Source organism: Berghia stephanieae, chromosome 5 (assembly GCF_034508935.2).
Source record: "Berghia stephanieae isolate SIO BIC M18660-M18661 chromosome 5, UCSD_Bste_1.3, whole genome shotgun sequence".
Taxonomy (NCBI): Eukaryota; Metazoa; Mollusca; class Gastropoda; order Nudibranchia; family Aeolidiidae; genus Berghia; species Berghia stephanieae.
Genome location: NC_088364.1, coordinates 78,067,875 through 78,094,064, shown reverse-complemented (window position 1 = coordinate 78,094,064; position 26,190 = coordinate 78,067,875). Strand labels below are relative to the sequence as shown.

The window sequence follows — 26,190 nt, the reverse complement described above, 5'->3', positions numbered from 1 at the left end:
AATTCCGATGTCTTCAGTGACACAAAATAAATTGTAAAAATGAACACTATGTTAAATGGTATGTATGTCCAAAGTCTCCATCCCATGAACTGATCGTAATTATTGCAAAGCACATCAAAGGCCATCTTTTATGAAGACTTCCGCTACACCTTATATTTATCATACAAACATTACATATATAGTCGTCAACATAGGCATGCAGGTACAACTGGAATATGAGAGTGGTGGTTGAGTAGGGACATGGCTGCAACAACATGAAGATGACAGAGAGGAGGTCAAGGTCAGTAGTGTGTCTTTTTGTCTTCATCATCTCCACCTGCCCCATCTCTTCTTCTTCTCCTCTTCATCCCGTTCCCACTCGTTAGATTTGGAAACTACCAATTTCTGCCTGGGAAAATAAATGTTTGCCAAATGTTAGCACTGAGAGTTAGAGAGAAAAAAAAAAACAAAAAAAACTAGATACATCTTTTGAAAATTAATTTTTTCTGGACTATCATTCAAGCCTAATTTCCCCGCCATCATTTTGTTTGAAAATAACTTTTTATAAAAAGAACATAAGTGATTAATCCTCAAAATTGAAGCATTCTGAAGCCTGACCATCTAGCAAAAAAAAAAAGAAATAAACAAATAATAGAAGAAGCAATTTTAACTTTATCCAGGGGCTTGAATAAAAAATGAGCGTGTCAACAAGTTTCTGAGGACTCGTGAATGAAAATGGTTTTCTCTATAATCTTTTTTGCTTCATCTTGTTGTTCTTTTCATTTTGGAAATAAATTCAAAAGTGATCCTGTTCCTTTTAGTTTGGAGAAAAAAAAAGTAATAAATGGGTTGTGTTTTTATGTAGATCTTCAAAGATTAAAAATAAAAAAATAATAATGTAGGATGTGCCGAAGGTGGGAAAAAAATTATGTGTTGTTGGGTGAAGCAGAGAAATAATTCAGCAATTAACAAAAATGACTAAAACAGCTTCGCAAAAAGAACAAAATACCAAACATGGAACTTAAAACTCTTTTTCAGCCAATAATAACCAAGGCAATATAAACAATAAATCACCCTAAAATCCTGACACACGACAGAGAAGTATTTGGCAGGTCCTGTCCATAAGCCTGACTTCCCCATCGTCGTCTGTCTGGATTTTAAGTGATGTATTAATGGTTTTTATTGCGTTTGTTACTAGCTGAAAAAAAGTTTTGAGTCAGAGATATTCTGTGGTATTTTTGTTGGCGTTTTTTTTTTCCGAAGTTGTTATATTCATTTTTTTATCATTACTTTTAACGATCCACAGATTCTGGCAGCTTAGTATGACTTTGAGCAATTATTAAGGGGAGGGGTGGGTTGGGGGGGGGGGGTGACTGGATTAGATAGAAAGCACAGGACATGACATTGGCAAACATTTATTTTCCCTATGACAGCGTAAATTTGTCACACAAAATTAAATTAACTTGATGCAGATTGATAAAATCAGGGTTGTCTGTTAAATGGTTGAGTGGATAATTACACCGTCTGCCATTCGATTTGATCAAAACCCCAATTTTAATCCATAACAATTCGTTTGTTTGTTTTTTTAAAAACTTGAGACTTCATCCAATTTGGACAGTACATGCAAACTAAAAAGATCGGACTAACAAATCCCACTTCATTCTCGAAGAGGATTTGAAGTAAGGACATAATGGTTATTTCAACATGCAAAGAGATTAGAATCATATTATATTAGTGCCATCATGCAAAGAAGAAGATATACATGTTCCTTGTGCATGCAACAGTAAAGAGTCAGTTCAGCTACAATATTTAGTTTGAATATGATAATAAGCGAGAGAATTACAGCTAGCAAACTTATAATAATTATGTCAATAAAAACGAGCGTTAAATATATCGGTACTAAAAGTAATTCTGCACTCCAATAAAGCACTTCAAACACTAATGACAAAAGATTAAAGGTCTGGGGAAAAAAATATGATTTGTACTTTTCTTTTAAACAGTTAACCGTAGTACTCTAAAAGAAATCATGCTTCTAAACATTTGGCCAGAAAACTCGTCCTTCAAATATCGATCCATTTAAATGACCCTCATTCGCAAAGTCCCAGGTTAGACAGTTTTTGCCAAGATGAGGGTCATTTAAATCGATCAATATTTGAAGGCCAAGTTTTCTGGCCAAATTTTCAAATACATGTTTTTCCAGAGTACAGTAGTTAACCGGTTAAAGGAAAGGTCAATTCAATTCATAAATAAAATAATCCTTTAAAAAAAAGTGTACTTCCACTGAATTTTCAACAATGTTCACAGCAATTTTGCTCATCTTATATCAGACTACAAAATATCACAACTCATATTGATCTAATCTCAACTCTGGAAAAAAAATTGAAGACAGAAAAAACAAAACAAACAACAACAACAAAAAAGTACTTGTAAACAACAAAAAATAATACAAAGATACACAGGAAACGGTTTTAAAAAAAGAAAGAAAAAAAGAAAAGAAAAAAAAAAAGAAAAAAAAAGTAATACAACAAAGAGAAGAATGAAATGAAAGGGAAAAATATTTCATTGACCACGCAGTTCATCCCAAGTAGACAATACATAATTGATGGAGACACAAACAATAGTCTCTCGATGACATTAAAATGCACCGAACGCCAACAACGAACAAATATGCATTGGTCATGATACAATGTTTCTCTCCATTTCATTTTTTACAAGAGTTGCAATGAATGAATGACCTCTCTGTATTGTACATGAGTGAAACAGAGTTGATATTTTGTAAGTTTTAACAGGGTGTAAAACATTTGCCTTGCACAACAATGGACAGACAGTTTGAGCTTGAATTTTTTTTCGATGTTACCATGAATGACATAATCAGTCGGAAGGTGAAAAGGTTTGAACTGAGATATTGCCAAGTTTAGTTAGAAGCCAATTTTTTATCAAAAATGAGTTCTTGTCATAAATTATTAAACCCTTTTTGTACAAATTCGGGAAATATCAAAGCTGAATTTCACTTCTAAATATTTTGTACAGCTCGCCATGTTGAAAAAGTATGAAATTTGAGAAAAGTTGCTAGATACCTTTCCCATACATCTGACCATAACTTTATAAAAAATCACCCAGTTTACTTCAAACAAAGATTAAAATGCTTTTGGCAGCATGTTCTTTCAGATAATGGGAAAAAAAAAATGCAAACTCCAAAATTTTCACCTTCCAACTGATTATGTCATGCACTGACACATATAGTGCAATATCCACTAAACGTGCTCACAGCGCTTTACAAAGGGTCCCTGACCAACAGCAACACATAACACATAAAACAAGACGCGATGCACGCTATGCAATATTACAAATTTTTTCCGCTGTTAACGGCCAGGTACTCATTTTACACCTGAGTACAGTGAAAGAATGTGAGTAAAGAGACTTTTCCAAGGACTCAACTATGTGCATAGCAAGGCTCGAACATCCGACAGAGAGTGTCATACCGCTAGACCACATAGCCACAGTTGATACAGGTACTTCTCGGACATAGACAAGTCTCAGGTTTATTATTTTTAATAAAAGACTATTGTAAAATTCCAATACAAAGTAATAAACAAAAATGAATAGAACAGCTTCAAAATATTTTTTTAACAAGAACAAAATTCCAATTACAGAACGTTTCTGGCTCAAAACCCTTCTTCAGTCAACAACAAAAACTATAGAAACATATATACATTTCTTAAAAACCAGATACGAAACGTTCCATCGTTAGTATACTGGGTTTTTAAGTAATGTATTTATGTCTTTATTTTTGCTGTTGGCTGAAGAAGGGGTTTGAGACTGAAACATTCCGTGTTTCGTATTTTGTTCCTTTTTGAAACTGTTATATTGATTTGCGATTATCACTTTTTACAGCCCACTGCTTCTAGCAGCTTAATATCGCTTGGTATAATTCGATGCGTATCTTAGAACTTACCAGCTTTTTTGAAAGGAGCATTCCCAAAAGGATCGGAAGAGTCTGATTCCGACATGACCAAGTCCTCTCTGCTTTTGACATTGGACACACCTATCATACAGTGATGAGGAGATGGAATATTAATTTGTTTTAATTTAAAAAATGGTTTGATGTTCAAAAATATTACAAATACAAAAAATCCCATTTCTCAGGGTGGACACACAAAAATCATCAAGATCCAAAAAATAAATAAATAAATAAGTAAATAAAGGAGAAGGACAGAAAAACTGTCTTTGTTGCAAAAGTGACTACAAATAAAGATTTTATATATATATATATATATATATATATATATATATTGAAGGTGCAGCTATGTGGTCTAGTGGTATGATACCACTCGCCTTTGGATCGAGAGGTTCTGGGTTTTAAGTCCCGCTCTGAGCAGCGCATAGTTGAATCCTTATAAAAGACTCTTTACTCACATTCTCTCACTGAAGTCGAGTGCAATATGAGTACCTGGCCGTTTACAGCGTTGTCTCTGTCCTGAAAGAAAATTGTACTATCGCCCAACACCAGGCATCACATCTTGTCCTACACGTTAAGTGTTTCTGTTGGTTGTAACGCATTTTGAGCATGTTAAGTGGATATTGCACTATATAAATGCTCCAGCTAGATAGCTCTATTGGTAGAACACTAGACCCAAAAGCAAAGGGACTGATATCAAAGCCTGGCACACTAAGTTTTGTTAGGGTTTTATTTCTTTAAATTTAAATTGAGCTGTTTATAGCGCAATATCCACTAAATGTGCTCAAAGCGCTTTACCAGGGGTCCCTGGTCAACAGCAACATTTGACATGTAGACGGGACATGACGCATGTTAGGCGATATTACAGTTTTTCGGACAAAGACAACGCTGTTAACGGCCAGGTACTCGTTTTATACCTGAGTACGGTGAGAGAATGTGAGTAAAGAGCCTTTTCCAAGGACTCAACTATGCGCCGAGTGCGAGGCTCAAACCCAGGACCTTCCGATCCGAAAGCGAGTGTCATACCACTAGCCCATATAGCCGCATCTATTCATCCACTCAGCTTTTGGTTCTCTTAGATCTGGCAGAAAGACTTTCTAACACCAAAGGGTATCCAGCAATTTTTGCTGGTAGTTTGCTAGACCTTCAATTTCATTTTTATTAATTTGACTTTTAACTTTTAATTTATATCTACAAAGAATAAAAAGACTATCTGGTATTCACGTAAGATTTTTTGTTTTTAAATTCTAATTTGCATGAACCAACACTAAAAATGTGTGCGGCTATGTGGTCTTGTGGTATGACACTCGCTTTGGGAATGGAAGGTCCTGGGTTTAAGCCTCGCTCAGCGCATAATTGAGTCCTTGGAAAAGGCTCTTTACTCGCATTCTCTCTCCTTACTCAGGTGTAAAATGAGTACCTGTCCATTAACAGCATTGTCTCTATCGGAAAAAAATTGTTATAACGCCTAAAGGGCATGATGTATCGTTCTACATGTTTCATATCCCTGCTGGTCAGGGACCCTTTGTCACGCTCTATGAGCATGTTTAGTCGACATTGCACTATATAAAAAGCTCAAATTTAAAAAAAAAAAAAAAAAAAGACTTACTGGTATTGGATCCACGTCGAATTTTGTCAAATTCCTCCCCAAACATCATGTCGTCCGTCTCATTCCCAAAATTATCATCTCCAAAAGGGTTCCATTCGGCCAAATCTGCAGATACAGGGCGTCCAGACCTCTGAAACCCGCTGAAATTCATAAACCAACTATGAGTGATATTACATTAGTTAATGACCCACACAAAAAATGACCCACATAGTACTATTGGCTTGGACCCCTTATAAAGCGCATTGAACATATTTAGCGGCTATTGCACAATATATATGCTCACCTTTTTCCTCTTCAATAAAATACCGTACATCACGAACTCAATTTGTAAGAGTGAAGAGAGGATGAGGAATTGCATTGTGGTTCAAGCCCATCAACTGACTTGCTTTAGTCTTGATCTCAGTTCACAACAATATGTAAGTACTCTATTGTATCAAATTGACAGCCATTTTATTTTATTTTGAGTTTTTGCACCCCCCCCCCTTTTAAGCTTATTTATTAGCAATCCCCCCCCCCACCCCCTTCCTTTATAATAATAAATGTACATTTATATATAGCACTTACGCCACTAATCCTTCTATTAAATTTCAGCTCACGTAATGTACCAGTGAAAATTTACCAAGAGGGAACACAAACCTGTCGCTGTTATTTTACTAGCACTATATTTGAATGAAAGAAAATCATTTTATACACCACATCGCACCTCCCCTAAATTAGAAAATGACCAAAATGCGCATTCTCCCCCCCCCCCCCCCCCCCCCAACCCCCTTATATTTTATCCTACACTGGAGCAGATCACACCTAATATCAACATCATCCATCTGTTTTTATATTTATGACAGATCAATTTAACTGTCTCTTGCCTACCAGATGGAAATACAAATCTATATCATTCATGTCGCAATGCTTAGGGAGCAGGCATTATTATAAGGAAAAGATCTGAAAAGGTGTGAAGGAAACAAAGCCGAGAGAAAAATACAAAGAAGATAAGCATCAGCCTGCCTCGTAGCTTTGTCTGGCACTGTTTCATATGCACTTTTTCAGATCTTTATCTATATTATGTACTATACAGACAAAGAAATGTTTTCTTTACTTCAAAGCCAAAATTTTATTTATAATTCAATACACTCAAGAATACTTGGCAAGTAAGGGAGCCAAATGTACATTGTTTACAAAATCTGAGGTATACAGTGACTGTGCAATGTAGACCTGTAAATGAACTCTATAAAAATTGACTGAAACTCTTCGACAAACTGAAGATTCAATTATTTTTTTTTTAATTGGAGAGGAGAGTGATAAATACAATACATTAAAATAGTGGGTGTTATTTCTTACTGGAAGTATGACTGCCATAATTTGATGTGGAAGGAATGCTAAATAAGCATGTCATTCATATAGGTAATATATCAAAGCCATATTCCTGCCTCTGGAATTTTTCTGACATAGTCAGAAAAATAATCACCATTATCATCATTAACTTCTAGCCATGACCAATTGAATTTATTCCTCACATCTTTATCGATGCTCGACAAGTCTGAATTGCAATCCACGAACAGCTCAGCCATTGTGAGAACATTAGAATAATGTAGCAATGAGCAAACTTGATTTTCAATCAGTTAATGACAGAAAAAAAAATTAAATAAATATGACTTCTGGCCAATACACTGAATTATTAAGTAGAAGTGAATTATCAAGAAGAAACTTCGGCAGGCGTAGCGGAAAAATTCAAAGAATCAAAATGAAGGTAAATCGCCACAAAACAGCAAGCTCGCTTGGGCTTGAGCAAAACAATGGCAGAAAACGTCCTGATTTGCACGGGAATTAATTAGGCTACTTACCATTGTTCCTTATAATCCGGTACCCAATCAGTGAAGAAACGGTTAACCAGTTTGTTTACAACGTGAGGCAATCGAAATATGCTTGTAGCAATCTATCCTAATCTAACTTTCGATTTAAAGGTGTCTAGCATTATCATCTACTAGAGATGTTACTTCCAGCATTCGCATTTTACTTTTTTATACCTTTAAAACCCAGCTTGTAAATGTGGTCAATTTTGGCTTAGATGAAACAGTGAAATTTATCGCTTGGCGGCTCATTTAAAATTGGCTACCGTTGGGATCACGACAGGTTGGAAAGTGAAAAAATAATTGAACAAAGGCTGTGTGAAATTCCACTGGGATGTGTTCAGTCACGCCAATTCTAAAAAGCGCCGCTTAGCCTTGGCAATAAATCCATCGTTAATATGAACGGCTCCCATGAGCTATGCGTAGCGTTATGGAACACTCCTAATTACTTTACGGTCATTCTACTACGATTTGTGAATTCTTTCTTTCTTTCTTTCCTTTTTTTTAAATATTTGAATTTGACAAATTGACTGAGTTCAGTTAATTGACTGAGAATTTACAGGTCTAGCAATGTTACTAAAAGTTCTAAAAGGTACAGAGGCTATTTTGTCTTGTGGTCTTCAGAAAAAAACAAAAGGTCCAGGGTTTGAGTCGCACTCTGAGTGGTGCATAGACATGAATCCTTGGAAAAGGCTCTTTATTAATATTCTCTCATTGTACTCGGGTGCAAAAAATGTACCTGGTTGTTAACAGTGAAGTCTTTGTTGGAGAAAATTGTAACATCGCCTTACAAATGTCATATCTCGTCCTACCTGTTAAGTATTACTGTTGGTAGGGACCCCTTGTAAAGCGATTTGAGCATGTTTAATGAATATTTCTCTATATAAATGCTAAAGTTACAAGTTGCTTTTGTCAAGATTATTAATATTCCTTCCACAAGAGAGCAAAACATAAAAAGTATATAAATTAATTTTTAAAAACTTACATTGGAGGAGGTGAGCTTATGGGGGTAGTTGTGGCAGATTTCGACTTGCTGTCCATGGGTGCTGAGAGCTGTCCAGTTCCATGGTATGCCCTGAAAGGATGCAAATTCCAACTACAGTCAATGTGAGGTAATTTTAAACTTAAAGAGAATCCAATCACAACTCTTCCCAATCCACAGTTCTCTGATAATGGCATGTTTGGTTAGAGACCATTTTTTTAATATTCTAAATCTGCTGTCATGAGCTTTAACCTCTCTCTGAGCAGATGAGGATTGATGCTATGCGTTTAGGTAAAATACTAATAACATCCACCAGCCAAATTAAACATACCAACACACAAAACTGTGTGTAGCCTTTAACGTTTATGGTTTGATTGATATAATTTACTAATTACTTTTAACAAACAGGTTGTCTAAAAATAATAACAAAGAGTTAAATGATGTCAATATTTTGATATTTCTATACTTGTGCCTCATCTTGAAAAGCTAAATTCATGTTGGTTAAAAATATAAGACTTTTTTTTTTTTTTTCAATTTGAAAGTAAGATCCTATTTCAAATGTTTAAAGCAAAACAAACCTGAAAGCGCTTCCTTTACCACCCATGGTGAGGAATGAGGTATCACTAACATTGCGTCTATGCCTGGCTGCTTTCACATTCACCGGAGGACTTAACATACCACAAGGCTGAAGAAGGAAAAAAAAAAAAGGGAAAGAAAAAGGCAATATAAACACTGTAACATATGCAATACTAGAATATGTAGAAGGAATCAATTTCACCACACGACAGCCGTCCATTGTTTTTAAAAATATTATTATTATTGTTTTTTTGTTGTTGGCTGAAGAAAAGTTTTGAGATTCGAAACATTCGGTATTCAGTATTTTGTTCTTTTTTTTAAAGCTATTATATTCATTTTTGTTTATAACTTTTTACAGCAGGGGCTCCCATTAGCTCAGTTGATAGAGCAATCGCTTTGCAAACAAAGGGACAGTGATTGATCCCGGGTGCAGGTGAGATTTTTTTCTTTTCTGACACCTTGTCCACCCAGCAGAGAATGGGTAAATGAATCTGTTAGATCTGGCGGAAAGTACTTTGCGATAGACAAGCAAGCAATTGATTTTGTCCCGTTTCATGCTATAGAAACTTGGATGATCTCCGGCTCTGAAGGACTACTACTACTACTTTTTAGAGCCCATGGCTTCAAGCAGACTGAGACTGGTATCATCAAGAAATGTCTGAAGACATTTTTTCCCTGGAGTATTAGTCATTATTTGCTATAATTTTATATTTCTATTTAATGACATGCTTTGTTGTGGCAGTTTAATCTCATTGTGTATCTCAGCCCTTGCATAAGCTTGTGTATGTGTGGGTGTGTGTGCGCACACAAGTATGCTGATTAAAGTGGGTAGAGGTTGCAACCTAATACACAATCTCCCAGTTTCCAAACCGTGATACGGGCAATATCAATTGATTACTACCCTTTGAATAGAACAGTAGTCAATCAGAATTGCAGAAAGGAAGAGTGAAAATAAGAATGACTTCAAAAAAAGTGGAAGGGTTGACAGTTATGTATAATGATTTTTATCAATTTTTGTCATTCACTTTTGTAAACTCAATTTCTTTATCAATGAATAAAGTTTATTTAGTATTTATTATCATCGTCATCATTATTATTATTATTATCATTATTATTATTATTATTATTATTATTATTATTATTATTATTATTATTATTATTTTTATTTTTATTATTATTACAATTACAGTCCACTCCAGATAATTGCAACACTTTGGGATCACCAAAAATGTTGCGATTAACCGAAATTGCAATTCACCAAAGTTGAGCTTCCTGTTCACATTTGCAACATTTTACACATATAAGGTAAACTTAAACCAGTTGGTGCAAACATTGTACACATATAAGGTAAACTTAAACCAGTTGGTGCAAACATTGTACACATATAAGGTAAACTTAAATCAGTTGGTGCAAACATTGTACACATATAAGGTAAACTTAAACCAGTTGGTGCAAACATTGTACACATATAAGGTAAACTTAAACCAGTTGGTGCAAACATTGTACACATATAAGGTAAACTTAAACCAGTTGGTGCAAACATTGTACACATATAAGGTAAACTTAAACCAGTTGGTGCAAACATTGTTCCTAGTCAACACAGACCGAGCAATTTGATTGAAACAAAAACCATATCGCAGACCTGTATAGATTTTGGCAAGTAAAAGCAACTTTGATGCAAACTGGCCTCTTATTCAAATTGGATTAACTTTCACTCTTTTGTTCTCAATATTTTTAATATTCAAAGAGATAACCCGTGAGATGAGAGACAGTAAGCTCTCACCAAACCCATTGGTCACAATACACAGTTGATAACCCCAAAATAAAGGATATCGCTCAGGCTCTGTTTACAACTGTCGTCTACTGTTGTCAAGACGATGCCCAGCCCCCTCACCTCCTTCTAATGGTCACTGATGACCTCACAAACCCAAACTGCAAAGCCCCAACCTCTTTTGTCTGTAATAGGACATTGACACACTACTGTAGCATCAAACCCCGCCCAATCTCGATTCTTCAACATGTCATGACTTCACCGATTTCAAATTTAATCATGAGATTGTTTGATTTTGCCACTATTTGAGATCAAAAATTTGTTGCAATTATCTGAAGCTTGTTGCAATTAACCAGTGACTTTTATAAAGAATTAATTCTGTTTCTTGGGAAATGTTGTGATTAACTGAATTGCGATTATCTGGAGTGGACTGTATTATTATTATTATTATTATTATTATTATTATTATTATTATTATTATTATTATTATTATTATTACCATTATTATTATTATTACCACTACCATTATTATCATTATCATTATTATTATTATTGTTGTTATCATTATTATTATTATTATTATTATTATTATTATTATTATTATTATTATTATTATTATTATTAATGTGACTGCACACATTTCATGTTTCTCATTTATCAAAATGTGTGAGAAATTTAAACAAATATATGGTGTAAAGAAAAGAAAAACCAACAAAAAAACAAACCATCCATGATTTTCAATCTTCTTACATGTTTAATCATTCCTTTTGATCAAAGAAAAACCCGAAACATTAACAATCACCTTCCGAAACATTAACAATCACCTTCCTTTTGTTATCCACTAGGGCTTGATATTTCTTCACATTCATTTCTCTTTTGTCAAAACAAAGGTAGACTTACTGTGCTGGGGCCAGAACCTCCACTACTCCCGGCAGCCTTTGGGGGATGCGGACGTTTAAAGCTAGTGTGATCACTCAAAGATTTGGGAACAGACCTAGGCTTGGAGGAATCAGTGTTGTCACTGTTATCATCAATACTTATAAGACGACCAGTTGCTACCTGGAAAAAAGAAGAGTTTAAAAAAAAAATTAATAACAAATATTAAGTTTTATATAGCGCTTCTTTCCACCCATTAACCATGTTCAATGAGTTTCACAATGTTTCCGTTATTAAACAGCCCCCCCCCCCCCCCCCCCAAAAAAAAAAAAAAAAAAAAAACGACCTTTAGGCATAGCCTGATAATATATATAAGAAAAAATGTCTTACTGAGGACTGAGGGATAGGCTTGTTGCTGGAAGAAGATGGAGGACTGGAAAGATGATGTCCCTGTTGTACAGAAGATGCATCTCCTCGGTTGTGACTAAAGTTGTTACTGAACTGGTGTTGTTGTTGTTGATGATGATGCTGTTGTTGTTGTTGCAGGTGTTGCTGAGGTTGGTGAGAAAACTGTTGGAGGGGAACAGCATTTTGATACATCTGCTGCTGCATTCGAACTTGCTGATGTTGAAAAAAAATAGAAATTAAAGTAAAAAAGAAATTTAAAAAAAAAAGAGAGAATGCTTAACAACATCAAGAATCATACCAGACAAGTCGCCTGTTTCGTTTTGTTTTTTAAATTTTATTTTCCAAAGTTAGAGCTGTCAGATTGCTTTATAAATGCGTTTCTATTTTTGGTTATAAATATAGAAAAGCTGTTTAACCACAAATGAATGAGTAGTCATTTGTATCATATCGTCTTGAATTCTTGTATCTTCTTTTAATTTGATTTTTATGGAGTTGATTGGAAAATGACCAACCATATTATAGTATTGGTTTAACTGGTGTTATAATATTTCTTTTTAATTGATTTTAGGCAATTCTATGTATTTTATAAGAGAAATTCTTTGACGGAATTTGTTTTCTTACATACATATCTATTTTAATTTGGTCATTGTAATAACAAAATATTTTATAGATAAGAATTAATCTTATTTTCCATTTGTTAAAATTTTTAAAAATAATAATTAGTGATATGCAAATTCGAGAGCAGAACAAAATTTTCTTTACTTTGACATCATAACAGTAATCACAATATCAGCCCTGCCTATTATTATGAAAAATTCGTAGAACTACGAAATTCTGTCTCCAATTTCATAACTTTGAAATGAATCTCTAAGTCATTAAAACTTATTGAAAATGAGAGTTGATGCCAGATGAATGTCTAAGTCATTAAAACTTATTGAAAATGAGAGTTGATGCCAGATGAATGTCTAAGTCATTAAAACTTATTGAAAATGAGAGTTGATGCCAGATGAATGTCTAAGTCATTAAAACTTATTGAAAATGAGAGTTGATGCCAGATGAATGTCTAAGTCATTAAAACTTATTGAAAATGAGAGTTGATGCCAGATGAATGTCTAAGTCATTAAAACTTATTGAAAATGAGAGTTGATGCCAGATGAATGTCTAAGTCATTAAAACTTATTGAAAATGAGAGTTGATGCCAGATGAATGTCTAAGTCATTAAAACTTATTGAAAATGAGAGTTGATGCCAGATGAATGTCTAAGTCATTAAAACTTATTGAAAATGAGAGTTGATGCCAGATGAATGTCTAAGTCATTAAAACTTATTGAAAATGAGAGTTGATGCCAGATGAATGTCTAAGTCATTAAAACTTATTGAAAATGAGAGTTGATGCCAGATGAATGTCTAAGTCATTAAAACTTATTGAAAATGAGAGTTGATGCCAGATGAATGTCTAAGTCATTAAAACTTATTGAAAATGAGAGTTGATGCCAGATGAATGTCTAAGTCATTAAAACTTATTGAAAATGAGAGTTGATGCCAGATGAATGTCTAAGTCATTAAAACTTATTGAAAATGAGAGTTGATGCCAGATGAATGTCTAAGTCATTAAAACTTATTGAAAATGAGAGTTGATGCCAGATGAATGTCTAAGTCATTAAAACTTATTGAAAATGAGAGTTGATGCCAGATGAATGTCTAAGTCATTAAAACTTATTGAAAATGAGAGTTGATGCCAGATGAATGTCTAAGTCATTAAAACTTATTGAAAATGAGAGTTGATGCCAGATGAATGTCTAAGTCATTAAAACTTATTGAAAATGAGAGTTGATGCCAGATGAATGTCTAAGTCATTAAAACTTATTGAAAATGAGAGTTGATGCCAGATGAATGTCTAAGTCATTAAAACTTATTGAAAATGAGAGTTGATGCCAGATGAATGTCTAAGTCATTAAAACTTATTGAAAATGAGAGTTGATGCCAGATGAATGTCTAAGTCATTAAAACTTATTGAAAATGAGAGTTGATGCCAGATGAATGTCTAAGTCATTAAAACTTATTGAAAATGAGAGTTGATGCCAGATGAATGTCTAAGTCATTAAAACTTATTGAAAATGAGAGTTGATGCCAGATGAATGTCTAAGTCATTAAAACTTATTGAAAATGAGAGTTGATGCCAGATGAATGTCTAAGTCATTAAAACTTATTGAAAATGAGAGTTGATGCCAGATGAATGTCTAAGTCATTAAAACTTATTGAAAATGAGAGTTGATGCCAGATGAATGTCTAAGTCATTAAAACTTATTGAAAATGAGAGTTGATGCCAGATGAATGTCTAAGTCATTAAAACTTATTGAAAATGAGAGTTGATGCCAGATGAATGTCTAAGTCATTAAAACTTATTGAAAATGAGAGTTGATGGCGTTTGATACTATTGATCACGGTATTCTCATTAAACGACTTAATATAACATTTGGCTTGTCTGGGACTGTCTTGCAGTGGTTTGAATCTTATTTAGATGGCAGAAAGCAACAGGTTATGATTTTAGATAAACTTTCTCGTCAACATACATTGTCTTTTGGTGTTCCTCAAGGCTCTGTTTTGGGTCCAATTCTTTTTGTTTTGTATACTTCTCCATTATCTAATGTCATCACTGGTCATGGGCTGCGCTATCATCTCTATGCAGATGATACGCAACTTTATGCTACTGATAAAACTAAAAATCTCGAAAATATTGTGAAACGTGTGGAAGAATGTGTGACGGATGTGAAAGAGTGGATGGATGCAAACAAGTTGAAAATGAATGAGTCAAAAACAGAAGTGATGATTGTGGGAAATAGAGGGCTGTTGAAGGTGAATGATGGTCTTGAGGTGTTGATTGGGGGTGAAAAGATCAAAGTTTCAAAGACTGTGAAAAATTTGGGTGTCTATTTTGATTCAGAAATGAAAATGTCAGCTCACATTTCTGCTCTCTGTAAATCTTTATACTTTCAATTGAAGAAAATCAGTTCGATCCGTCAGTATATTGCAATTGGAACATGTAAAACATTGGTTGTTTCCCTCATTTTTTCGAAACTAGACTATTGTAACTCGCTGCTTGTCAACTTGCCTCAGGCTTCTATTAAACAATTGCAACTACTGCAAAACAGTGCTGCAAGATTAGTTTTTGGCAAAAAAAAAAAATTTGATCATGCAACCCCTTTGTTGGCCTCTCTCCACTGGTTGCCCATTGAAAAGCGCACATATTACAAAGCAGCGTGTCTTGTTTATAAGTGTTTGGCTGGTATAGCACCGGCATATCTCACAGATCACGTGGTCATGTGTAAATTTGAAAACTACACTTTAAGATCATGTAATGACCAAACGAAAATTTCGGAAAAAAGATCAAGAACAAAATTTGGTGATAGATCGTTTGCTTGTTTCGGCCCCAAGATTTGGAATGAACTACCACGTGGTCTGAGGGAGTGCAAGTCTTTACCTACTTTTAAAAAGAATCTCAAGACACATTTTTACTGTATTTGTTTTTCTTGACTCTATATGAATCCTTGATTTGGCTATGAATTGTTATTGTTGTTATTATTTTATTTTTTTTTATTTTTTCACTTAAAATTGATATTTATATTGTAAAGTGCCCAGAGCTTGTGTTTTACACGAGAATGAGCGCTATATAAATGTGTATTATTATTATTATTATTATTATTGATGCCAGATGAATGTCTAAGTCATTAAAACTTATTGAAAATGAGAGTTGATGCCAGATGAATGTCTAAGTCATTAAAACTTATTGAAAATGAGAGTTGATGCCAGATGAATGTCTAAGTCATTAAAACTTATTGAAAATGAGAGTTGATGCCAGATGAATGTCTAAGTCATTAAAACTTATTGAAAATGAGAGTTGATGCCAGATGAATGTCTAAGTCATTAAAACTTATTGAAAATGAGAGTTGATGCCAGATGAATGTCTAAGTCATTAAAACTTATTGAAAATGAGAGTTGATGCCAGATGAATGTCTAAGTCATTAAAACTTATTGAAAATGAGAGTTGATGCCAGATGAATGTCTAAGTCATTAAAACTTATTGAAAATGAGAGTTGATGCCAGATGAATGTCTAAGTCATTAAAACTTATTGAAAATGAGAGTTGATGCCAGATGAATGTCTAAGTCATTAAAACTTATTGAAAATGAGAGTTGATGCCAGATGAATGTCTAAGTCATTAAAACTTATTGAAAATGAGAGTTGATGCCAATGAATGTCTAAGTCATTAAAACTTATTGAAAATGAGAGTTGATGCCAGATGAATGTCTAAGTCATTAAAACTTATTGAAAATGAGAGTTGATGCCAGATGAATGTCTGAGTCATTAAAACTTATTGAAAATGAGAGTTGATGCCAGATGAATGTCTAAGTCATTAAAACTTATTGAAAATGAGAGTTGATGCCAGATGAATGTCTGAGTCATTAAAACTTATTGAAAATGAGAGTTGATGCCAGATGAATGTCTAAGTCATTAAAACTTATTGAAAATGAGAGTTGATGCCAGATGAATGTCTAAGTCATTAAAACTTATTGAAAATGAGAGTTGATGCCAGATGAATGTCTAAGTCATTAAAACTTATTGAAAATGAGAGTTGATGCCAGATGAATGTCTAAGTCATTAAAACTTATTGAAAATGAGAGTTGATGCCAGATGAATGTCTGAGTCATTAAAACTTATTGAAAATGAGAGTTGATGCCAGATGAATGTCTAAGTCATTAAAACTTATTGAAAATGAGAGTTGATGCCAGATGAATGTCTAAGTCATTAAAACTTATTGAAAATGAGAGTTGATGCCAGATGAATGTCTGAGTCATTAAAACTTATTGAAAATGAGAGTTGATGCCAGATGAATGTCTAAGTCATTAAAACTTATTGAAAATGAGAGTTGATGCCAGATGAATGTCTAAGTCATTAAAACTTATTGAAAATGAGAGTTGATGCCAGATGAATGTCTAAGTCATTAAAACTTATTGAAAATGAGAGTTGATGCCAGATGAATGTCTGAGTCATTAAAACTTATTGAAAATGAGAGTTGATGCCAGATGAATGTCTAAGTCATTAAAACTTATTGAAAATGAGAGTTGATGCCAGATGAATGTCTAAGTCATTAAAACTTATTGAAAATGAGAGTTGATGCCAGATGAATGTCTAAGTCATTAAAACTTATTGAAAATGAGAGTTGATGCCAGATGAATGTCTAAGTCATTAAAACTTATTGAAAATGAGAGTTGATGCCAGATGAATGTCTAAGTCATTAAAACTTATTGAAAATGAGAGTTGATGCCAGATGAATGTCTAAGTCATTAAAACTTATTGAAAATGAGAGTTGATGCAGATGAATGTCTAAGTCATTAAAACTTATTGAAAATGAGAGTTGATGCCAGATGAATGTCTAAGTCATTAAAACTTATTGAAAATGAGAGTTGATGCCAGATGAATGTCTAAGTCATTAAAACTTATTGAAAATGAGAGTTGATGCCAGATGAATGTCTAAGTCATTAAAACTTATTGAAAATGAGAGTTGATGCCAGATGAATGTCTAAGTCATTAAAACTTATTGAAAATGAGAGTTGATGCCAGATGAATGTCTAAGTCATTAAAACTTATTGAAAATGAGAGTTGATGCCAGATGAATGTCTAAGTCATTAAAACTTATTGAAAATGAGAGTTGATGCCAGATGAATGTCTAAGTCATTAAAACTTATTGAAAATGAGAGTTGATGCCAGATGAATGTCTAAGTCATTAAAACTTATTGAAAATGAGAGTTGATGCCAGATGAATGTCTAAGTCATTAAAACTTATTGAAAATGAGAGTTGATGCCAGATGAATGTCTAAGTCATTAAAACTTATTGAAAATGAGAGTTGATGCCAGATGAATGTCTAAGTCATTAAAACTTATTGAAAATGAGAGTTGATGCCAGATGAATGTCTAAGTCATTAAAACTTATTGAAAATGAGAGTTGATGCCAGAATGAATGTCTAAGTCATTAAAACTTATTGAAAATGAGAGTTGATGCCAGATGAATGTCTAAAGTATGTAAAACTATATTGAAAATGAGAGTTGATGCCAGATGAATGTCTAAGTCATTAAAACTTATTGAAAATGAGAGTTGATGCCAGATGAATGTCTAAGTCATTAAAACTTATTGAAAATGAGAGTTGATGCCAGATGAATGTCTAAGTCATTAAAACTTATTGAAAAAGAGAGTTGATGCCAATGAATGTCTAAGTCATTAAAACTTATTGAAAATGAGAGTTGATGCCAGATGAATGTCTAAGTCATTAAAACTTATTGAAAATGAAGTTGATGCCAGATGAATGTCTAAGTCATTAAACTATTGAAAATGAGAGTTGATGCCGATGAAGCTAAGTCATTAAAACTTATTGAAAATGAGAGTTGATGCCAGATGAATGTCTAAGTCATTAAAACTTATTGAAAATGAGAGTTTGATGCCAGATGAATGTCTAAGTCAATTAAAACTTATTGAAAATGAGAGTTGATGCCAGATGAATGTCTAAGTCATTAAAACTTATTGAAAATGAGAGTTGATGCCAGATGAATGTCTAAGTCATTAAAACTTATTGAAAATGAGAGTTGATGCCATATGAATGTCTAAGTCATTAAAACTTATTGAAAATGAGAGTTGATGCCAGATGAATGTCTAAGTCATTAAAACTTATTGAAAATGAGAGTTGATGCCAGATGAATGTCTAAGTCATTAAAACTTATTGAAAATGAGAGTTGATGCCAGATGAATGTCTAAGTCTATTAAAACTTATTGAAAATGAAGTTGATGCCAGATGAATGTCTAAGTCATTAAAACTTATTGAAAATGAGAGTTGAGCCAGATGAATGTCTAAGTCATTAAAACTTATTGAAAATGAGAGTTGATGCCAGATGAATGTCTAAGTCATTAAAACTTATTGAAAATGAGAGTTGATGCCAGATGAATGTCTAAGTCATTAAAACTTAATTGAAAATGAGAGTTGATGCCAGATGAATGTCTAAGTCATTAAAACTTATTGAAAATGAGAGTTGATGCCAGATGAATGTCTAAGTCATTAAAACTTATGAAAATGAGAGTTGATGCCAGATGAATGTCTAAGTCATTAAAACTTATTGAAAATGAGGTTGATGCCAGATGAATGTCTAAGTCATTAAAACTATTGAAAATGAGAGTTGATGCCAGTGAATGTTAAGTCATTAAAATTATGAAAATGAGAGTTGATGCCAGATGAATGTTAGTCATTAAAACTTATTGAAATGAGAGTTGATGCAGATGAATTCTAAGTCATTAAAACTATTGAAAATGAGAGTTGATTGCCTTGAAATGTCTAAGCATTAAAATTATTGAAAATGATTGAGCAGATGAGTCTAAGTCATTAAAACTTATTGAAAATGAGAGTTGATGCCAGATGAATGTCTAAGTCATTAAAACTTATTGAAAATGAGAGTTGATGCCAGATGATGTCTAAGTCATTAAAACTTATTGAAAATGAGAGTTGATGCCAGATGAATGTCTAAGTCATTAAAACTTATTGAAAATGAGAGTTGATGCAGATGAATTCTAAGTCATTAAAACTTATTGAAAATGAGAGTGTGCAGATGAATGTCTAAGTCATTAAAACTTATTGAAAATGAGAGTTGATGCCAGAATGAATGTTAAGTCATAAAATTATTGAAAATGAGAGTTGATGCCAGATGAATGTCTAGTATTAAATATTGAAAATGAGAGTTGATGCCAGATGAATGCTAAGTCATTAAAACTTATTGAAAATGAGAGTTGATGCCAGATGAATGTCTAAGTCATTAAAACTTATTGAAATGAGAGTTGATGCCAGATGATGTCTAAGTCATTAAAACTTTTTGAAAATGAGAGTTGATGCCAGATGAATGTCTAAGTCATTAAACTTATGAAAATGAGAGTTGATGCAGATGAATGTCTAAAGTCATTAAAACTATTGAAATGAGATTGATGCCAATGAAGTCTAAGTCATTAAACTATGAAATGAGAGTGATGCAGTGAATGTCAAGTCATTAAATTATGAAAATGAGAGTTGATGCAGATGAATGTCAAGTATTAATATAAATGAATGAATGAAGTAATTATTAGTGAGATTGATGCAGATGAATGTCTAAGTCATTAAAACTTATTGAAAATGAGAGTGATGCAGATGAATGTCTAAGTCATTAAAACTTATTGAAAATGAGAGTTGATCCAGATGAATGTCTAAGTCATTAAACTTATGAAATGAGTTGATGCAGATGAATGTCTAAGTCATTAAAAAATATTGAAAATGAGAGTTGATGCCAGATGAATGTCTAAGTCATTAAAACTTATTGAAAATGAGAGTTGATGCCGATGAATGTCTAAGTCATTAAAACTTATTGAAAATGAGAGTGATGCCAGATGAATGTCTAAGTCATTAAAACTTATTGAAAATGGAGTTGATGCAGATGAATTCTAAGTCATTAAAACTATGAAATGAGAGTTGATGCCAGATGAAGTTAGTCATTAAAACTTATTGAAAATGAGGTTGATGCAGATGATGTCTAAGTCATTAAACTTTGAAAATGAAGTTGATCAGATGAATGTCTAAGTCATTAAAACTTATTGAAAATGAGAGTTGATGCCAGATGATGTCTAAGTCATTAAACTTATTGAAAATGAGAGTTGATGCCAGATGAATGTCTAAGTCATTAAAACTTATTGAAAATGAGAGTGGCCAGATGAATGTCTAAGTCATAAATATTGAATGAGGTTATCATGAATGTCAAGTCATAAAATTATGAAAATGAAGATGAATGTCTAAGTATTAAATATGAAATGAGATGATGCAAGAATTTAATATAAAATTATGAAAAGAGTATCAATGAATTATCTTAATTATGAATGAGTTGATCAATAATGAAGTATTAACTTATGAATGAGTAGCATGAAGTCAAGTATTAATATTAAAATAATTATGAAATGTTAGCATAAATTTAAATAATTATGAAGAATGCTATATAACTATGAATGAGAGTGCCATGAATGAAGTCTAAACTTAATTAAAAATGAGGTGATGCAGATAAACTTATTGAAATATTATCAGATTAATATAAATTTGAAATGAGAGTTATGCATAAATTAGAAAAAATTATGAATGAGTTAGCATAATCTAATATAAATATTGAAAAATAGGTTATCAATATGATAAGTATTAAACATGAATGAGAGTTAACATGAATGTTAAGTCATAATTTAAATAGATTATGCAATGAATGATGCAAATATGAAAAGAGGTTACTATGAATGAAGTATTAAATTATTGAAATGAAGTATGAATGAATAAGTCATAAAATTTGAAATAATATGAATGAGAGTATTAACTATGAATGAGTATAAATGAATTTAAGTATTAAAACTTATGAATTAAATTATGAAAGTATTAATATGAAATTAAGTATTAAAATATGTAAGATTAATATTGAAAATGAAGTTAGCATAATTTAAATAAAATTATTGAATGAAGTTGATGCATAAGTTAGATAATTATGAAAATGAATGTCATAAATTTAATATTTATTGAAATGAAGTTGTCATAAATTTAATATTAAAATTATTGAATGAGATTATCATGAATGAAGTCAAAATTTAATAATTATGAATGAGTAGCATAATCTAAATAAAATGAGAAGTTGATGCCAGATGAATGTCTAAGTCATTAAAATTATTGAAATGAGAGTTGATGCCAGATAATGTCAAGTCATTAAAACTTATTGAAGAGAATGTTGATCCATGAAAATTAAGTTTAAAATTATTTAAAAATGAATGAGGATGCGTGTTATATAACGAAAATGGCTATGTTAGTTAATATTGAATGAGTGAGGGTAATAATTGAATGAATGATGCCAGAAATCTAATTAACTTGAAGTGCTAGTTATTAATATGAATGATAGCGATGTTATAATATAAGGAGTAGCAGTTTATTATGTTCGATGTCAGCTAATATAATATTATGCATGTTATTATTTGCAGATGAATGTCTAAGTCATTAAACTTATTGAAAATGGAGTTGATGCCAGAGAATGTCTAGTCATTAAAACTTATTGAAAATGAGAGTTGATGCAGATGAATGTCTAAGTCATTAAAACTATGAATGAGAGTTGATCCAGATGAATGTCTAAGTCTTAAAACTATTGAAAATGAGAGTTGATGCGATGAATGTCTAAGTCATTAAAACTTATTGAAATGAGAGTTGATGCCAGATGAATGTCTAAGTCATTAAAACTTATTGAAAATGAGAGTTGATGCAGATGAATGTCTAAGTCATTAAAACTTATTGAAATGAGAGTGATGCCAGATGAATGTCTAAGTCATTAAAACTTATTGAAAATGAAGTTGATGCCAGATGAATGTCTAAGTCATTAAAACTTATTGAAATGAGAGTTGATGCCGATGAATGTCTAAGTCATTAAAATTATTGAAAATGAGAGTTGATGCAGATGAATGTCTAAGTCATTAAACTATTGAAAATGAGAGTTGATGCAGATGAATGTCTAAGTCATTAAACTTTTGAAAAGAGAGTTATGCCAGATGAATGTCTAAGTCATTAAACTATTGAAAATGAAGTTATGCCAGATAATGTCTATTTAACTTATTGAAAATGAGAGTTGATGCAATAATGTCTAAGTCATAAAATTATTGAAAATGAAGTATGAATGAATGTTAATATAAACTTATGAAAATGAGAGTGATGCGATGAATGTCTAAGTCATTAAACTTATTGAAAAAGAGTTATGCAATGAAGCTATCATAAACTTTTGAAAATAGAGTTGATGCCGATGAGTCTAGTCATTAAAATATTGAAATGAGGTTGATGCCAGTGATGTCTAAGTCATTAAAACTTATTGAAATGAGAGTTGATGCAGATGAAGTCTAAGTCATTAAAACTATTGAAAAGAGAGTTGATGCCAGAGAATGTTAGTCATTAAACTATTGAAAATGAGAGTTGATGCGATGAATGTAAGTCTTAAAACTTATTGAAAAAGAGTTGATCCAGAAATGTTATCATTAACTTATTGAAAATGAGGTGATGCGATGAATGTCAGTCATTAAACTTATTGAAAATGAGGTGTGCCATGAATGTCTAAGCATTAAACTTATGAAAATGAATGAGCCAATAATCTAAGTCATTAAAACTTATTAAAATAAGTTGATGCCAGATGAATGTCTAAGTCATTAAACTATTAAAATGAGAGTGACAGATGAATGTCTAAGTCATTAACTTATTGAAAATGAAGTTATGCCAGATGAATGTCTAAGTCTTAACTTTGAAAGAGAGTTGATGCAGATGAATGTCTAAGTCATTAAAACTTATAAAAGAGAGTTGATGCAGATAATGTTAAGTCATTAAATTATTGAAAATGAGAGTTGATGCCAGATGAAGTCAAGTCATTAAAATTATTGAAAATGAGAGTTGATGCCAGATGAGTCAAGTCATTAAACTATGAAAATGGAGTTGATCCAAGATGTCTAGTCATTAAAACTTATGAAAAGAGAGTTGATGCCGATAATGTCTAAGTCATAAAACTTATTGAAAATGAGAGTTGATGCCAGATGAATGTCTAAGTCTTAAACTTATTGAAAATGAGAGTTGATGCCCGATGAATGTCTAAGTCATTAAACTATGAAATGAGAGTTGATGCCAGATGAATGCTAAGTCATTAAAACTTATTGAAATGAGAGTTGATGCCAGATAAGTCTAGTCATTAAACTATTGAAAATAAGTTGATGCCAGATGAATGTCTAAGTCATTAAACTTATTAAAATGAGAGTGATGCAATGAAGTCTAAGTCATTAAAACTTATTGAAAATGAGAGTTAGCAAGAATTCTAAGTCATTAAAATTATTAAAATGAATTGAGCAGATGAATGTCTAACATTAAAACTTATTGAAATGAGAGTTGATGCATGAATGCTAATCATTAAAACTTATTGAAAGAGAGTTATGCAATGAAGTCTAGTCATAAAACTTATTGAAAATGAGAGTTGATGCGATGAATTCTAAGTCATTAACTTATGAAAATGAAGTTACCAGTGAATGCTAAGTCATTAAACTTATTGAAATGAAGTGATGCCAGAGAATGTCTAAGTCATAATTATTGAATGAGAGTTGCCAGTGAATTAGTCATAACGAATATTATCAAAAGCAACATTAAACTTATTAAAAGAGAGTATGCAGATATGTCTATATTAAAATTATTGAAAATGAAGTGATCCAGAGAATTCTAGTATTAAAACTTATTGAATGAAGTTGACCAGATGAATGCAAGTCATTAACTTATGAAAAAAGTTGATCTGAAGTCTAGTCATAAACTTATGAAAATGAAGTTGAGCAGAGAATGTCTGCTTAAAACTTATTGAAAATAAGTTGCAATGATGCAAGATAACTATGAAAAGAGAGTATGAATGAAGTCAAGTCTAAAACTTATTGAAAAGTTGAGCAGATGATGCTGTATAACTTGATGAAGTTGATGATTGTTGTCTTAAAACTATTGGGAGTTGTGGAGAGCTAGTCATAATTATGAAAGGAGTGACCGAGAAGTCTAAGCATTAACTATTGAAAAGAAGTGATGCCAGATGAAGCTAATATTAAAACTTATTGAAAATGAGTGTGCCAATGTGTCACAAAATTGAATGAGAGTTACGATGGTTAATCATTAAAACTTATTGAAATGAGATTGAGCAGTGATTCAAGTCATAAAATTATGAAATGAGAGTGTCAATAATGTCTAATCTTAAATATTAAATGAAGTGATGCAGATGAGTCTAAGTCATTAAAACTTATGAAAATGAGAGTTGGCCGATGATGTCTATCAAAAAAATTAAATGAGAGTTGATGCGATGATGTTAGTCATTAAAACTTTTGAAATGAGGTTGAGCAATATGTCTATCATTAACTTTTGAAATGAGTTGATGCCAGATATGTAATATAAAACTTATGAAAGAGTTGATGCCAGATGATCAAGTCTTAAATTATGAAAATGAAGTGGCAGAAATGTCTAAGTCATAAAATTTTGAAAAGAGTTGATGCAGAATAAGTCATAAAACTTATTGAATGAGAGTTGATGCAGATATGTTAATATTAAAACTATGAAAATGAGAGTGATGCCGAGAGCAGTCATAACTTGAAATGAAGTTGAGCATGATGATCATAAACTTATTGAATGGGTTGATGCCAGATGATCAGTCATTAAAACATTGAAAGAGAGTTCCAGAGAATGTTAAGTCATTAAATATGAAAAGAGAGTTGATGCCAAAATGTCAATCATTAAAATATTGAAAATGAAGTTGATCAGATGAATCTAAGTCATAAACTTGAAAGATGATGCAGAGAATGTCAAGTCAAAACTATTGAAAATGAGAGTTGCAGATATTTATCTTAAAATTTGAAAAAAAAATGCTAGTCTTAAAACTATTGAAAATAAGTGATCCAGAATCTGTCTAACTATTGAATAGTGATCAGATAATGTCTAGTCATTAAAACTTATTGAAAGAATATGCCAGATGAATGTCTAAGTCATTAAAACTTATTGAAAATGAGAGTTGATGCCAGATGAATGTCTAAGTCATTAAAACTTATTGAAAATGAGAGTTGATGCCAGATGAATGTCTAAGTCATTAAAACTTATTGAAAATGAGAGTTGATGCCAGATGAATGTCTAAGTCATTAAAACTTATTGAAAATGAGAGTTGATGCCAGATGAATGTCTAAGTCATTAAAACTTATTGAAAATGAGAGTTGATGCCAGATGAATGTCTAAGTCATTAAAACTTATTGAAAATGAGAGTTGATGCCAGATGAATGTCTAAGTCATTAAAACTTATTGAAAATGAGAGTTGATGCCAGATGAATGTCTAAGTCATTAAAACTTATTGAAAATGAGAGTTGATGCCAGATGAATGTCTAAGTCATTAAAACTTATTGAAAATGAGAGTTGATGCCAGATGAATGTCTAAGTCATTAAAACTTATTGAAAATGAGAGTTGATGCCAGATGAATGTCTAAGTCATTAAAACTTATTGAAAATGAGAGTTGATGCCAGATGAATGTCTAAGTCATTAAAACTTATTGAAAATGAGAGTTGATGCCAGATGAA

The 26,190-nt window shown here is 32.1% G+C and overlaps 1 protein-coding gene across 1 annotated transcript in view; it reads right to left on the bottom strand.

Moving 5' to 3' along the window:
• Positions 1-26,190, bottom strand: part of LOC144973648 (uncharacterized) — a 57,868-nt gene that overhangs the window by 17,333 nt on the left and 14,345 nt on the right. The window contains exons 12-17 of the mRNA XM_078916366.1: positions 11,986-12,216; positions 11,620-11,778; positions 8,951-9,057; positions 8,376-8,465; positions 5,547-5,686; positions 3,935-4,024 (exon numbers count right to left, since the gene is read on the bottom strand). Of these exons, the coding sequence (XP_078772492.1) occupies positions 3,935-4,024; positions 5,547-5,686; positions 8,376-8,465; positions 8,951-9,057; positions 11,620-11,778; positions 11,986-12,216 (817 nt within the window). The remainder of the gene's footprint in view (positions 1-3,934; positions 4,025-5,546; positions 5,687-8,375; positions 8,466-8,950; positions 9,058-11,619; positions 11,779-11,985; positions 12,217-26,190) is intronic.